Raw genomic sequence first — 13,116 nt, 5'->3', positions numbered from 1 at the left:
ATAATTACAACGTCTGTAATTCCAAAACATCATATTAACATTAAAGTTTAGCGTAACCATGCATCATGCAAACTCATGATTGTTAAAACTGAAGTAGGTGTATATTCTACAAAGTGTATAAGTATTTCTCCCTTTCATTTTATTTTAGAAAACACAAGAGATGTAACACAAATGTATATTCTTTATTAGTCTAGATCCTATACCTGTACGATCACTATCCTCTCCACGTATAGTCAAAGTCATGCATTTCACTGATAATCTGTCTAAGCTGCCTGTTTAGCCAAGGTTGGGTGGAGGCGATCATAACTCTTCTAGGAAACTAGACTAAGAAATTTATAGTCTAGTTCCTATACCTGTCGATGTTCTCTACGATCTATATCCTCCCAACGTATAGTCAAAGTCATGAACTTCACTGATAATCTGACTAAATCACCTGCTGGGGAAAGGCTGAACAGTGCATGTCAGTAGTAATCTATCACAAACTGACATGCAGTTGTAATTGGTCAATAAGTACAGCTGATTTGACTATCACTGGAATTTAGCACGTAATGTTGACTTAACTCCACATCCAATCTGAAAGTAAAGAATGTGGGGACGCTATAAAGTCATCACGTTTATATCAACACTGTTGGGGGTAAACACAGATTATTGTGCTGAGAGTAACCACTTTGACTATACGGTGGATATGATTGTAGTGATCATAAAACATGTATAGGAACTAGACTAATTCTTCATTGATAACAAGTCATTATGAGGAAATGAAAACTTAATAATTCAATTGATATAAATGAATAATAATTGGCCCCTGGTTGTGTATTGGGTAGTTGTTCCATGGCAAGTCGCCTCTGATTATGTATTGGGTACTGCAAACCTTGAAACCTTTGCTAAAGATATATTTTCACAAAATAAGTAGTGACTAAAATGCCTGCTTGTACATGAACACAATGTACAAGTCTGGTAATTAGTAAAAATCTATCTTTGAAAACTAACTGAAGACTGTAAAATTGTAAAATTTTCTAGTAGTGAAAATATCTAAGTTTATAGTATTCGTTTGATGGCCAGCCTAGCCTCTGATTGTGTATTTAATATTGTGTTTCATGGTGACTATATCATTACATTTTTAGTTGTTCTACTTTCTGAAGTTCAAGTAACCATCAAATTCTACAATTATTGCATTTATTGATCAGGACTGTTTTACTTGTAACGTATACACTTCATCAAATTATACAACCAGCAAACATCATAGTAAAGCAATTCTACTGTGTACCGTATCAGTTTATAGCATTCATACCAAAGAGTAAAATAGCATTGTTTTCATTGCTTCAATTCAGAGCCTAGTATATGACTCTCTTTGTATGGAGTAAACATGTAGATAATGTTGTATTGCTAGCTGTTGAAAACACTGATTACATACAGTGTACATTATAAAATGAATGATAACATCACAACTGTGATTATATTTTGCTGTCCGTGAAATCTAGACAATGTCTTCAATATTTACACTAGTCATTGCCTATTTACTTGTTTACTTGCTCTGCACGGGTAACATTGTTTACAGATTGATCACATTAACAGCAACCATATATCGGCCCTTGTAACTAAAGCGATGGAAAACAATGTTACTTTCATTGTGGCACACACAGCGATATCACTTTTGGGTGTTACAAGTTGTTGGTCATGTTGTGAAATATTTTTGTACAAAAAAGTGTGTCTGAAATATTGAAAGACAAATGACAGTAAGTCCAAAATGGAGCTAGAACATTCAAACTTAATTAACATCTGTTATTATACATATCAGTCGGTAATTTAAACTTGTTAAAAGGTTTGATGATTTTTCACCTTACAAAAAGCTTTTACACAATACAATTATTGCTACAGTGACAAGCATTATTGTAACACATGCTTGTACAGAAATGTTATTTTGCCAAAATTTGTAAAATCTGATGAAAAAAAATAAGCAGCTCACAGTTCATACATTTGAAATCACTTATTACATTTTCAGTTTTGAGAACATTTGGCATCATTTTCCTGGATTTTTTTTCAAGGTTATTAGTTATTTTAACAGATTATTTAACAAAACATCTCACCAGGTGAGTGCAAATTTGACTAATCAATAGCAAGTTCATTAGTCTAGTAGTACACTGATATCTGTGTACGTCTTTTCATTGCAGTCATATTATGACTGTGGAAACCAAGCTATCGGCTAATTAGAACAAACACAAACTGAAACTATTGTTGAGACATGTTGATATAAGCTGTTGAATGGCTATTGGTTTAATTATACTCTAAGTAGAGTGGTGTTTCTGTTGACTTCCTTGATTGTGTAGGGCTACATTGTTGGGGACGTCCACTATCTTGATTGCTGGATAATTATATCTGTACTACAGAAGCACTGCTATCACCCACTTATGTAATCTACCATATCAAACCACAATAGTTTTAGTCTGTGTCTATCTTAGAAAGCTGAAAGCATGGTTTCCACAGTAGTACTAGTAGGTACTACATCTAGTTACTGAATTATGTTCAAGGTTACAAGGAGTTGTCAATATTTTTTTAACATAAACTGAAGTATGTACAATGCTGAGTCTGTCAGCCATTATCCAAATCTGCCTTATTCTACTGATGAAATGCTCTTGTATTTGTCAACATGTAATTCTTCTAAAAAGACTGAAAGCTACTGGGTTTTTTTAACAAGTCAGTGATACAAGGCATAACATGATAAGAGAGCTTGTGGCTCAGAAAAATTAAGCTGTTTGAGTAAACATCGCCTTCAAGTGGTGATAAATGTATAGCTTTAGGCTAAATTAGGCCTTTCAACTAAGCAGCGCCCTCTAGTGGTGATGCACAAATTAATAAACAAAGGTAAAAGTCAAGACAAGCAAATACACAAACTGAACTTGGCAAAACACTGTAATAGTTTGGAAAATTTTCATATTTGATATGAGTTGTACAGTTCAGACAGCCAGTGCAAGACCTTTTCTTGACTTTGATATTTCATTTTACAAACTCTTCAATGTAGATAGTGATTGATCAATTTTTGTTTTGAAGAATTTGTACAAAATGATGCATGAGTGTATTAAAAAAATCTAAGTAGTAATAAATAAGAAACAGTCTTTGTATCTATAATTTCAATAATTTGAGGTAGAATAACTGTACAGAAACACAAGTATATGTAGGTGTATGAAGTTCATTCAAATCATATGTCACTCATGTCCTGACTAAGCTAAACCACTAGAGGGCGCTGTTTGAGAGGCCTGCTATGTAAATACAAAATATCAAAAATGGCAGCAAAATTTCATTTATTTATTGAATTCAATTTGATCATTTCTTTTGATCTGGTTTATCATTTCCTCTCTGTTTATTATGTTGGTTGCCATGGTTACCATCTTTCCTATGTGGTCCGCCTCTCTGTACAGGACTGTTCTGACTACCCCTACCTCCAAACTGATTGTAAGCACCGGGTGGACTCATAGGGGATCGGCTACCAGCTGACATGGGTGACCTGTTGCCACCATACTGTCCTGGACCTCTGCCATGGAACATCATTCCATGGAAATTAGAAGGTGAGGAATGGGCAAGTGGGATCGGTGATCCCGTCGGAGATTGATACATCTGTCCATGTGCTGGGGAGGCATATGCCGGTGGCATGTTACCTAACAAAGGAGATCCTCTATGAAATTGTGGAGTCATTGGTGGAGTAGATCCGTGATATTGGGGGGACCGAGATTTGTCATTCCCCTTGTGTCTTCCTCCTCCTCCTCCTTGAACTCCAGCACCAGAAGTGTTGTCACTAGCTAAACCTTTGGATTCTAGACTCTGACTTGTTGGTGAACTGTGTGGGGTTACCTTGGCAACTGCATCCCCTGAACCTGTCTTGTAGTCTTCAACTTTAGACCAATGCTGTAATAACTTATCACCAACTTGTGGTTCCAACTCCTAATTATAATACACATAACAAAATAAAGTTGTAAGTGTAAGGAGAACAACTAACATAATTTATAGTGCATTATCTATTATTGTACTCTGTGTGTGTATGTGTGACGTCTACTGTACAACTCTTGGTCTTCAAAAAAAACATAATTTGAGCTTTGAAAGTTGGTCTGACTACCAACATGTAGAAATAATTTATATATATCAAGACACAGAGGAGCTTTATAGGGGATGAACATGAGTGGTTCGACGGTGTTTTGAATTTAATCCCAAACATCAAGAATTATACTGTTTGATGTAAAGGACTGCATTACTAGTTACTTTTATACTCCTAGTGTTTTGATAGACGTACATGATTGAGAAAAACCTAATATCAAAACATTACTACAGTGTGTATGTTCAAACTCCCAGTATGTCAGAAAGACAAAAGATTGCTTAGTTTGGCCACTTGGAGTGCTATTCAGAAGCAGAAGTGGGGATCATGATAGTTGAGTACTACAGCCTCCTTTGAAAGAATCATTATTTCCCAGCATTCAATGATGAAAGCTAAAAGCATTCCTTACCAGCCAAAGAATTCTTCTACCTTAGTTCTAAATAATGTATCTTGTAGGTTCTGACTGTCTTATTTAAGCCACACGAAAACAGCACGGTTGTAATGAAAGAGAGGTTTGCCTTCACTCATTCATTTGCAAGACTCTCCCCAATTATAACTTTGTTGTGTTCAACAGTTTATAGCATTGTTATCGCTCAAGTAATACACCCTCAACTTGGAAAACGATTGCTGGATTGGCTTTGATTATGGTATGTTATCTGTAGTCTCCTGGTGAATACTTGCTGTTTTAGGTATAAGATGTCACTTACCTGGCCATCCCTAGCAATCTTTACTTTCTTATGATCATTCCAAGGATTTGACAAGTCCTTGGTCTGTTGGAAAGACACATTAGCCCTGCAATGGAAAACACATATTTTAGTATGTACAAAATATCCTTAACTAGTATTGAGCTGAATACTGTTGTACTGAGTATGGCTGGGTTATTTATAAGTTGTGTTTACATTTCCCTTGCACTAGCCGTCAAATTTAAGTCATGGAATCAAAGTTCTTAAAGCCAACTATAACTATACAGACAGGACTATGGTGTTCTCAAAGTGTGGATTTGTCTATACCACATCCTGCTGTGTGCTGCGTCCATCGGTTAGCCAATTTATGTGAAAAAGAGAAGACTTCTTGGCCCCATACAATCCAGTTTTAATAGTCCACCACTGATAACATGATGTTCTGATTGCAGTAATCTCTAATCAACGGTAGTAACTTACCTTTTGATCCACTCAACATCAAATAGACCTCCTAAAGCTGCCGATGAACCAGTGCCAAGTTCATGTGATCTGTCTCTACTAATTGGAGATGACATTCTGGCATAGCCTTGAAAGTGACCACTGCCTTGTACTGAGAAGATCAGGTATACATTTTTACACTCCTGAAATATACAAGATAATAATAATAACATAATTTATTACATACGTACTAGAAATTACTTGCACTGGTACATGCATATACTAGTGGTATTTTCACTGCAGTGCAATACCGAAAACATTATTGCATACCTGCATGCAAATGTTATGCAAATGAGGACAATCTCATAGATCTCACTGATTTACAGCTTTCCTGTTTGGGTTGGCTTTAGTCCTATTTTTCCCAACTTGTAGGTTTTTTGTTCAACTAAACACCTCATGGTAGAAAGAGCATTACAATGGGTAAAACATGAAAGTATACACTTGTGATGAATTTGATACGTACGGAAAATTATCTACAAAAATTCTAGAACAATAGTTTTTTGTGAGTAATGAAAACTAGGGCAGATATGACAATATCCTAATTTTCAAAGTTGGCATTGTTGTGAATTTTGGATTTTCTACATACTTGGCTGCAACAAAGACACTGATGAACATACCTCAAATGCCTTACTTAGCTTCTTTTCACTGCCTTTACTTGTACACCAAATGCCTTTCGTCAATGATATATCCAAGTTTTGTTGATTGTTACACTTCACAATAAAGTATCTATTGGGATAATACTTCTCAGAAGATGGTGATGTTTGGTCACCAGAGGGCATCCTTTCGGCACCTTTGACTGATCCTGGAGGGGACGGGCTATTACATGGACTGGTGGCAGAACTACTATCACTGGGTGACTTTGTCAGACCTGACATCTTGCCGTCATGAAATAGAGGGCTTCCTGCAAACACAGTATATGTGGAAAAAAACAAGGTGTGTATAGTGGTTAACAGTATCAATGTATGTAAATTAGGCCTGATATAATGTGTAACCTTTGTGCCTGGTTTGAAAGAAGTAATGTGCAAAATTTGAACCTGGATTAAAAGAAGGCATCCTCATTTTGCCATTACAGCTTGTGAAGTTTTTGGAATGGTTCACCTGGGAATTTTATATTTAAGGTAGAATGCCCCTATAGGATAACTTTCCCTGCACATCAAAGTTATTGTACACACTCTCCAAACTTTGTCATATGAAAGCTTGTCCATAGAAATGTTTGGTTTATCTTCTTGTTTTTAAAGACATCAACAAATCTGTTATTTTCCCATTCAGTTGACACCATATTCGGTGGCCATATTGGATTCTAAAATGACTTAATTTTGATGTCATGTTGACTTCTACTTCAAAAAAATTATATGGTGACCCAATATTTTGTTTTCAATTTTCACATGAAAGGGTTGATGAAGTTTTCTTGAACAAGTAAACAGCTAAAGTTAAAGACTTTTATTTCTGAAGCCTACACTATGAGGTAAGTTATAATCCTGGCATTCACAGTGTCCTGGTCACACAATACATTTAGACAACATGTCAGTTTGATGATGACATAGTTCATTTCTCAACTCACTGAAATTTCTCTTGTCCTTGGGTGGTGTGATATTCATTCTCTTTGGTGATTTCATCCATGGTTTCCTGCCAGTCTCGGCATCATCAGGCTCTGAGTGGTCATTCTGTGGACAAATAAAACCATTAGAAATACAAAACCAAGTCTCAAGTATATTCAAGGCATTTTCTTCTATGAAAGACATTAGGTGATAGAAACATGGCCCTTTCCTACATTTGTTCACTTCTTATTCAAGAACTGTCGAAGAATGTAGTGTTTCTGCTGTTCTGCAATGTTTTCCTTAAAGGGCAATAGGTACTTAAAATCCACTGGAGTTCTCCAAGTATTTTATCAGTGTTTCCTACAAGTGTTTAACCATAGACAGTCCCCTCCACTGTCTATGGTTTAACACAGGATTACATGAGATCATTCTTTTGTTCTGTACCCACTTTTCCAAGGCTTTACCTGACAACTGTTTTTCACACCTACAAGTTAATCCTAATCCAAACTGGGCCTCTATGGGTAATTAATATGTCAAATTTACATGAGTTCCTAAAATATGCAATCAGGTTTCTCTATCATCATTATGGCACTAAGTACTCGAGTTACCACTCTGTTTTAATGAGAATCTCAAACGTATTACCACAATACCAAATATGTTGTTGTAGGTATGGTACTTGATCTATCAATCTATCAATCTATCAATCGATCAATTAAACAATCAATCATACAATTTCTCAATGGACAATATCCAATACAAAACATCTTGGAAATGAATATACAATGTAGCACCTTACACCAGGCAGTCACAGTTTTTTAATTATTCAGTAGATTGTCTTTTTTACAACAAATACGGCTGTCATTCGGTCTAATTTGATGATGTCGTGAAACAAAGTGACAGGTATATATCTCCTATAGTAAGTCACCTTTGTGTCAGGTTTGAAAGAATCAGCCATTGCCTGTCAGAGCTATGGCTGTGAAGGAATAATTGGACATACAAATGGATGGAACCCATTCAAATAGCTCCCTGTGGGCAATGCCTGGAAAGGAGACTAACAAATGTAGCCAGAATAGAAAAACGATAATACAGTGGTCATAAATTGTTGGTCAGAATTTAATAGAGATAGTCCTACCTCTTGTGGCTTCCTATAACCAGGGGATGACATTGGTTCTGATGCTGTAATACAAATACACTACACAATTACAACCTTGGAAATATACTATTGTCTATAGAAATAGTCATTGTTGAATGGGGAACGCCACTCCAGGAAATAGAGACATTTTCATAAACTTTTGGTTCTGGAGAGTCACTGTACGACTTTACATCACCTACATTATGTGCAATTGCTGCAAAACACTGAGTAGAAACTAGTTCCACCATTCATTGTTCAGTAGATTGTTTAAACTACCTTATTTGAAAGTATTAGTAATAACCACTTAGGAGTCATGAATATTCATGTCATGTTAGTGTACGTCCATGTTTGTTGACTCCCCTGAGGCTATGCATGTCAATTGCAAGGACCTACAGTGAACAATGAATGGGGTACAAGTTTCAGTTCAGGTTTGCCTTCACAATCACACATCATGTAAGTGATGTGAAATCATGAAATGACTCTCCAGAACCCAAAGTTTTCAAGTATTTCCTACAGTTGCATCCCCCTCCATGACATAGGTGCCTTGATATATGGTATACCCTCTAAGACATAAAAGAAACAAGCTCCACGAGTAAAATCATATCCAAAATAAATTTGTCAGTATATAAAACAAGCGACCTATCGGTCAGAATAGCTCCGCTGGTTTTTTTTTAAATTTAATTTTTTATTTTGGTGACATGTAGAAGTGGTTCAGGTCTTCAGCTCTTCACTATGCAGTTTTGTTTTAGCGATGCAATAAAGTGGTTAGTGGTTTCATATGATGTCTCACTATAAAACACATTTTACACAGAAGTTGGTAATGTATTGTACTTTTATACCATAGTCACCATTTTATGACAAAAATCTACTGTTATGAAAAATTGCACAAAATCTCAGAAAAAAATGACTGGGAAATGCACACAAGAAAAAGAAAAAAAGAGGATTTTGAGGTTGGCTATAAATAATTCCAGTGTCTTACAGCTGTAACCCTGGAAAATTTTAATGATGAATGAAATAAACTAGGGATCTAATTCAGCTAAAATAATTTTGAGGCAATTTGAATTTCAATTTTCTAACAAATTTACAAAGTCAACAACATTCAACTTGTACTAGTTGTGGTAGATATATATAGGGAAGAAATGTATTAATCGCCATCTTAGTTTCCGTACGGCGACAATCTCAACTACCCGGAAGAGAGTCATTCTCAGCCATACGTTACAGTGGTAACACTCGTTCATGTTCGGTTACCTTTCACAAAGAAAACACAACGAAATGGTTGAAATGATCTTTTTTTTTAATTTCTTTTCATCACAACAACAAAATCTGCGTGATCAAAAGTGTTGTAAACTAAACCAGAAAGAATTATCGGACTGGCTAAACTTCCCGATGAACTGGAGTAAGGTCCTACTACTTCCAAGTAAGCCTCGATAGTACTATAGTACGTGAGAAAATCGTCTCAAACTAGCGATACAACTTTCAAAATATAACTTGACATGTCTTCATTTGTTAGAGTTATACAATTCAAGACGGCTTTTCACTCGAAAACAACAATTCTGTGAATAATGACACTCTGAACGCAGCGATTTCTCGGACGATGTTACCACTGTAACGTATGGCTGACAACGACTTGCTTCCGGGTTAGTCCCTCGTGCATACGGGTGGATTGTCGGCGATTAATACATACATCGTCTGATATTTTAATTCACAGTGTTTCTTGTGACCGGTGCCTGTCAGCAGACTCTGCCATTTTTTTCATCATTCCATTGTATTTAAACCTTGTACTTGACATTTCGCAATATTTATAATTCTCAACAAAATACCTCAACATGCCTCACTTCGCTCGTACTCAAAGCAGCCCCGCGCGGTATGATCACTGACACTGATGACATGATGAGAGAGAACCTTTTCGGATTTACATGTAAAACGGGGAAAGATACGCAAAACATAATGCAAAGTCTGAAGCCAAATTAAAGTTGTAATTATTTTAATTATTTTTACTTGCCAAATATTTGCATTTTGGAAAGGCAAGACACGTTCATGTCGTTTAACTTTACATGTGAACTGTCGGCCATAACTTCAACCGCATGCCTGGCATGCCTTCCTTACGCAAGTTGTCTTAATTCTGGTTCACTGTCATTCCAAATTGCACGACAATATAGAATTAATCACAAGTTACATGTTATCTGAAAACATCACACTTTTATAGTGGGTCTGAAGTGTGATTTTAGTGAGTACCAAGAACGTCCTGTTTTGATACTCAAGATACTTGCTGTGGAAAATCGCTCGGTCAAATGAGGTCACCTACAGCTTCTGGTCGAATCAGGATAGAGTATGCAAATGAGGATGTTGCGGACTGGCTGATTATGTAGAAGAGTGCAGAATTGGATTTGAAGTTTACAACCCTGTTTCGAACAAACGCTTGTCATTTGGGCGCCCAATGCGTAGAATTATGACTATAGCACATATTACATTGCTTGTTTGACGTCAATAGTGTCTTTTGAAAAGTGGCAGTTTACTTAAAGTCTCGTCGACTGATTTCCAATATGGCGTCGGTCATTATGCTCATTAACATATTCATTTTTTTTTCAAATTACAAAAAAAAAATCATAAAAAATAAAAATGAGGATGTGCTGACTTGAAATTAACAAATCTGAGTAAGCTACCCCCTACGCATCAACACGCCAGATATCAAAGCAATCTAATAAGAGGTTTTCAAGGAGTTGATGAAAATGACATTTTATGAAAAAAATCATAAAAAATTGAAAATGGCACAGATCAACTTGGCATGAACAAATCTGAATAGCCTCCCCCCAGGGAACATGCACACCAAATATCGAAGAATTCCGACTGTCACTTCCGGAGTAGATAGTAAAAATATAAAAGTTTGACGGACACCTATGATTCACTCTACTCTCTATACCTCAATACCCACCTATACCTAAAGCTACGCTTTCAGCTTTCGCTGACAGCGGGGCTAAAAAAGTGTTCATTATAGAATATTCATTTCTACATGTTCTGTTATACAAATGACATGAGTTAGCTTACACATTGGTCTGGGTCGTTGACCGATACCAGCTGGTTGTTGTAGACCAAATGCTTGTTCTTCATTGGTTAATACTCCTATGACAGCTCTAATCACTGACTGTTAGATGGTATGAAAATTGAAAAAAAAAATTATGTTATAAATGTGCAACCAGAGGGAATGAACAAATTTACATATTGCTGTGGACAAATATAAGTTTGAGTAGGTATTTAATATACAAATAACACATTATGTGTGTTCTATTATGGGGGTGGGGGAGGGAGAGGGGTGTCAGGAACACACTTACAAAGTACAGTAGTTATTAATACTCCTAAGTTGTGTGAGTTAATTTGGTGTTACTCTTCTGAAGTTTCTATGGTTTAATAGTTTCTGTGAACAATATGTCATTGTGTATGCTATTAATCACTTACATACAAATTAAGTATGTCACAAACAAAGTACAAATATATGTGTTAACAATGTATAACTTTAAGGAGTGTAGACAACAACAAACAAATCTGTCAGGTTCATACTATACCAGGGTAGTCTAAAGGTGAAGAAAACAGAAAATCAAAAGAAAGAGAATGACTTACTAACCTCATCTACTTGTGACCATGGTTTAGATGGCGCTCTCATTCTACGTAGGAATAGTGAATGCCATTTCTGACGAAGATTTACAGCATATGTAGCAGCCTACGTAAAAGATGAACACAACATTTGACATAAAGGTAGAATATTTCCATTCAATCAATACTAGTTATACAAAATATGATGAAATAAATATGAACACAATATTTGTACATGAATTATCCAGTTTGATCGAGTCTCATGATATATGACTTATGTCTGATGACTAGTTGACGTTGTCACATTATTAGACTTTTCTATGTAACATGATTGGTCTGGCTTCAAGGTCATATGACCAGTCTGATTTGACTATGATTGGTCTGGCTTCAATGTCACATGACCAGTCTGATTTGAATATTATTGGTTTGGCTTCAATGTCACATGACCAGTCTGATTTGACTATGATTGGTCTGGCATCAATGTCACATGACCAGTCTGATTTGACTATGATTGGTTTGGCTTCAATGCCACATGACCAGTCTGATTTGACTATTATTGGTCTGGCATCAATCTCACATGACCAGTCTGATTTGATTATGATTGGTCTGGCATCAATGTCACATGACCAGTCTGATTTGACTATTATTGGTTTGGCTTCAATGTCACATGACCAGTCTGATTTGACTATGATATAATCCTTTCTAAGTGTTCACACTAACTGGATAGCATACATGACCATCTCACATACAACCATTATTATTGTTAATTCGAAATTACTGTCATGAGAACATTGTTTTATCAGTGGTAGTCCAGGACAATTAAAACAAGCTTTGAAGGTGTTGAAAATCTTCTCTCATTTCAGAGTAGTTTTCTTTTTTTACTTTATATGACACCCATTCATCTACTCTAAGAGTGGCCTCCTTGATATCAAAACTTACCTCTGGGTCTATTTTATATGACACCCATTCATCTACTCTAAGAGTTGCCTTCTTTGAATCATCTTCATCCTCCCCCTCACTACTACTACTATTGTCTTGGCCATCAGCTGATGGTTCATGATACATAGACTCTGGTAAGGACAGTGAGTCACTCGGTAGACGAGCAGGACCAGCAAACATTGCCACAGTGATAGGGGTAACGAGTGTCACACATCTAGCATTGGCAATGCGATGAGTCCTACAGTGAATATAACAATGGAGGTTTAGGGTTTGGCTTTTTGTGTTTTGTGCGTGTACAGCAAGTATGCTTCAAGGCATTGTGGTGTCCTTTTATCGAATTACAGGGCTTTTTGTCAAGGTAGGAGAACACTGGTAACAGAAAGGGGAAGTAAGATGAAAATGGTATCGTGTACCATTATATGTTAATGTTGGTGGGAAGCCTGCGTTATCATTTTGCCTGCTTATCATCCTCATCAAAAACACTGGTTAAATGACTGGGGAATTCAGGTAGATTTTACCTACTAGTAATTATCACCCTCAGTGAAAAACACTGGTATGGACCTCTGATAAAATGACTGGGGAATTCCGCTAGATTGTAACTACTTGCTGCACTGAGTGAAAACACTGGTATGGGCTGACTGGGGATCTCAAGTAGTT

General features: G+C 36.3%; 1 protein-coding gene across 1 annotated transcript in view; it reads right to left on the bottom strand.

Annotated features, from left to right (window-relative positions):
• Positions 1-3,080: 3,080 nt before the first annotated feature.
• LOC144443411 (3'-5' RNA helicase YTHDC2-like) overlaps positions 3,081-13,116 on the bottom strand; it is a 30,346-nt gene continuing 20,310 nt past the window's right edge. The window contains exons 25-33 of the mRNA XM_078132877.1: positions 12,460-12,697; positions 11,552-11,647; positions 10,978-11,074; positions 7,933-7,976; positions 6,824-6,926; positions 5,880-6,163; positions 5,245-5,405; positions 4,792-4,876; positions 3,081-3,936 (exon numbers count right to left, since the gene is read on the bottom strand). Coding sequence (XP_077989003.1) covers positions 3,322-3,936; positions 4,792-4,876; positions 5,245-5,405; positions 5,880-6,163; positions 6,824-6,926; positions 7,933-7,976; positions 10,978-11,074; positions 11,552-11,647; positions 12,460-12,697 — 1,723 coding nt within the window. The 3' untranslated portion in view covers positions 3,081-3,321. The remainder of the gene's footprint in view (positions 3,937-4,791; positions 4,877-5,244; positions 5,406-5,879; positions 6,164-6,823; positions 6,927-7,932; positions 7,977-10,977; positions 11,075-11,551; positions 11,648-12,459; positions 12,698-13,116) is intronic.

The sequence above is a fragment of the Glandiceps talaboti genome, chromosome 12 (assembly GCF_964340395.1).
Source record: "Glandiceps talaboti chromosome 12, keGlaTala1.1, whole genome shotgun sequence".
Lineage (NCBI taxonomy): Eukaryota > Metazoa > Hemichordata > Enteropneusta > Spengelidae > Glandiceps > Glandiceps talaboti.
This window is presented reverse-complemented; position numbering and strand designations above follow the sequence as displayed.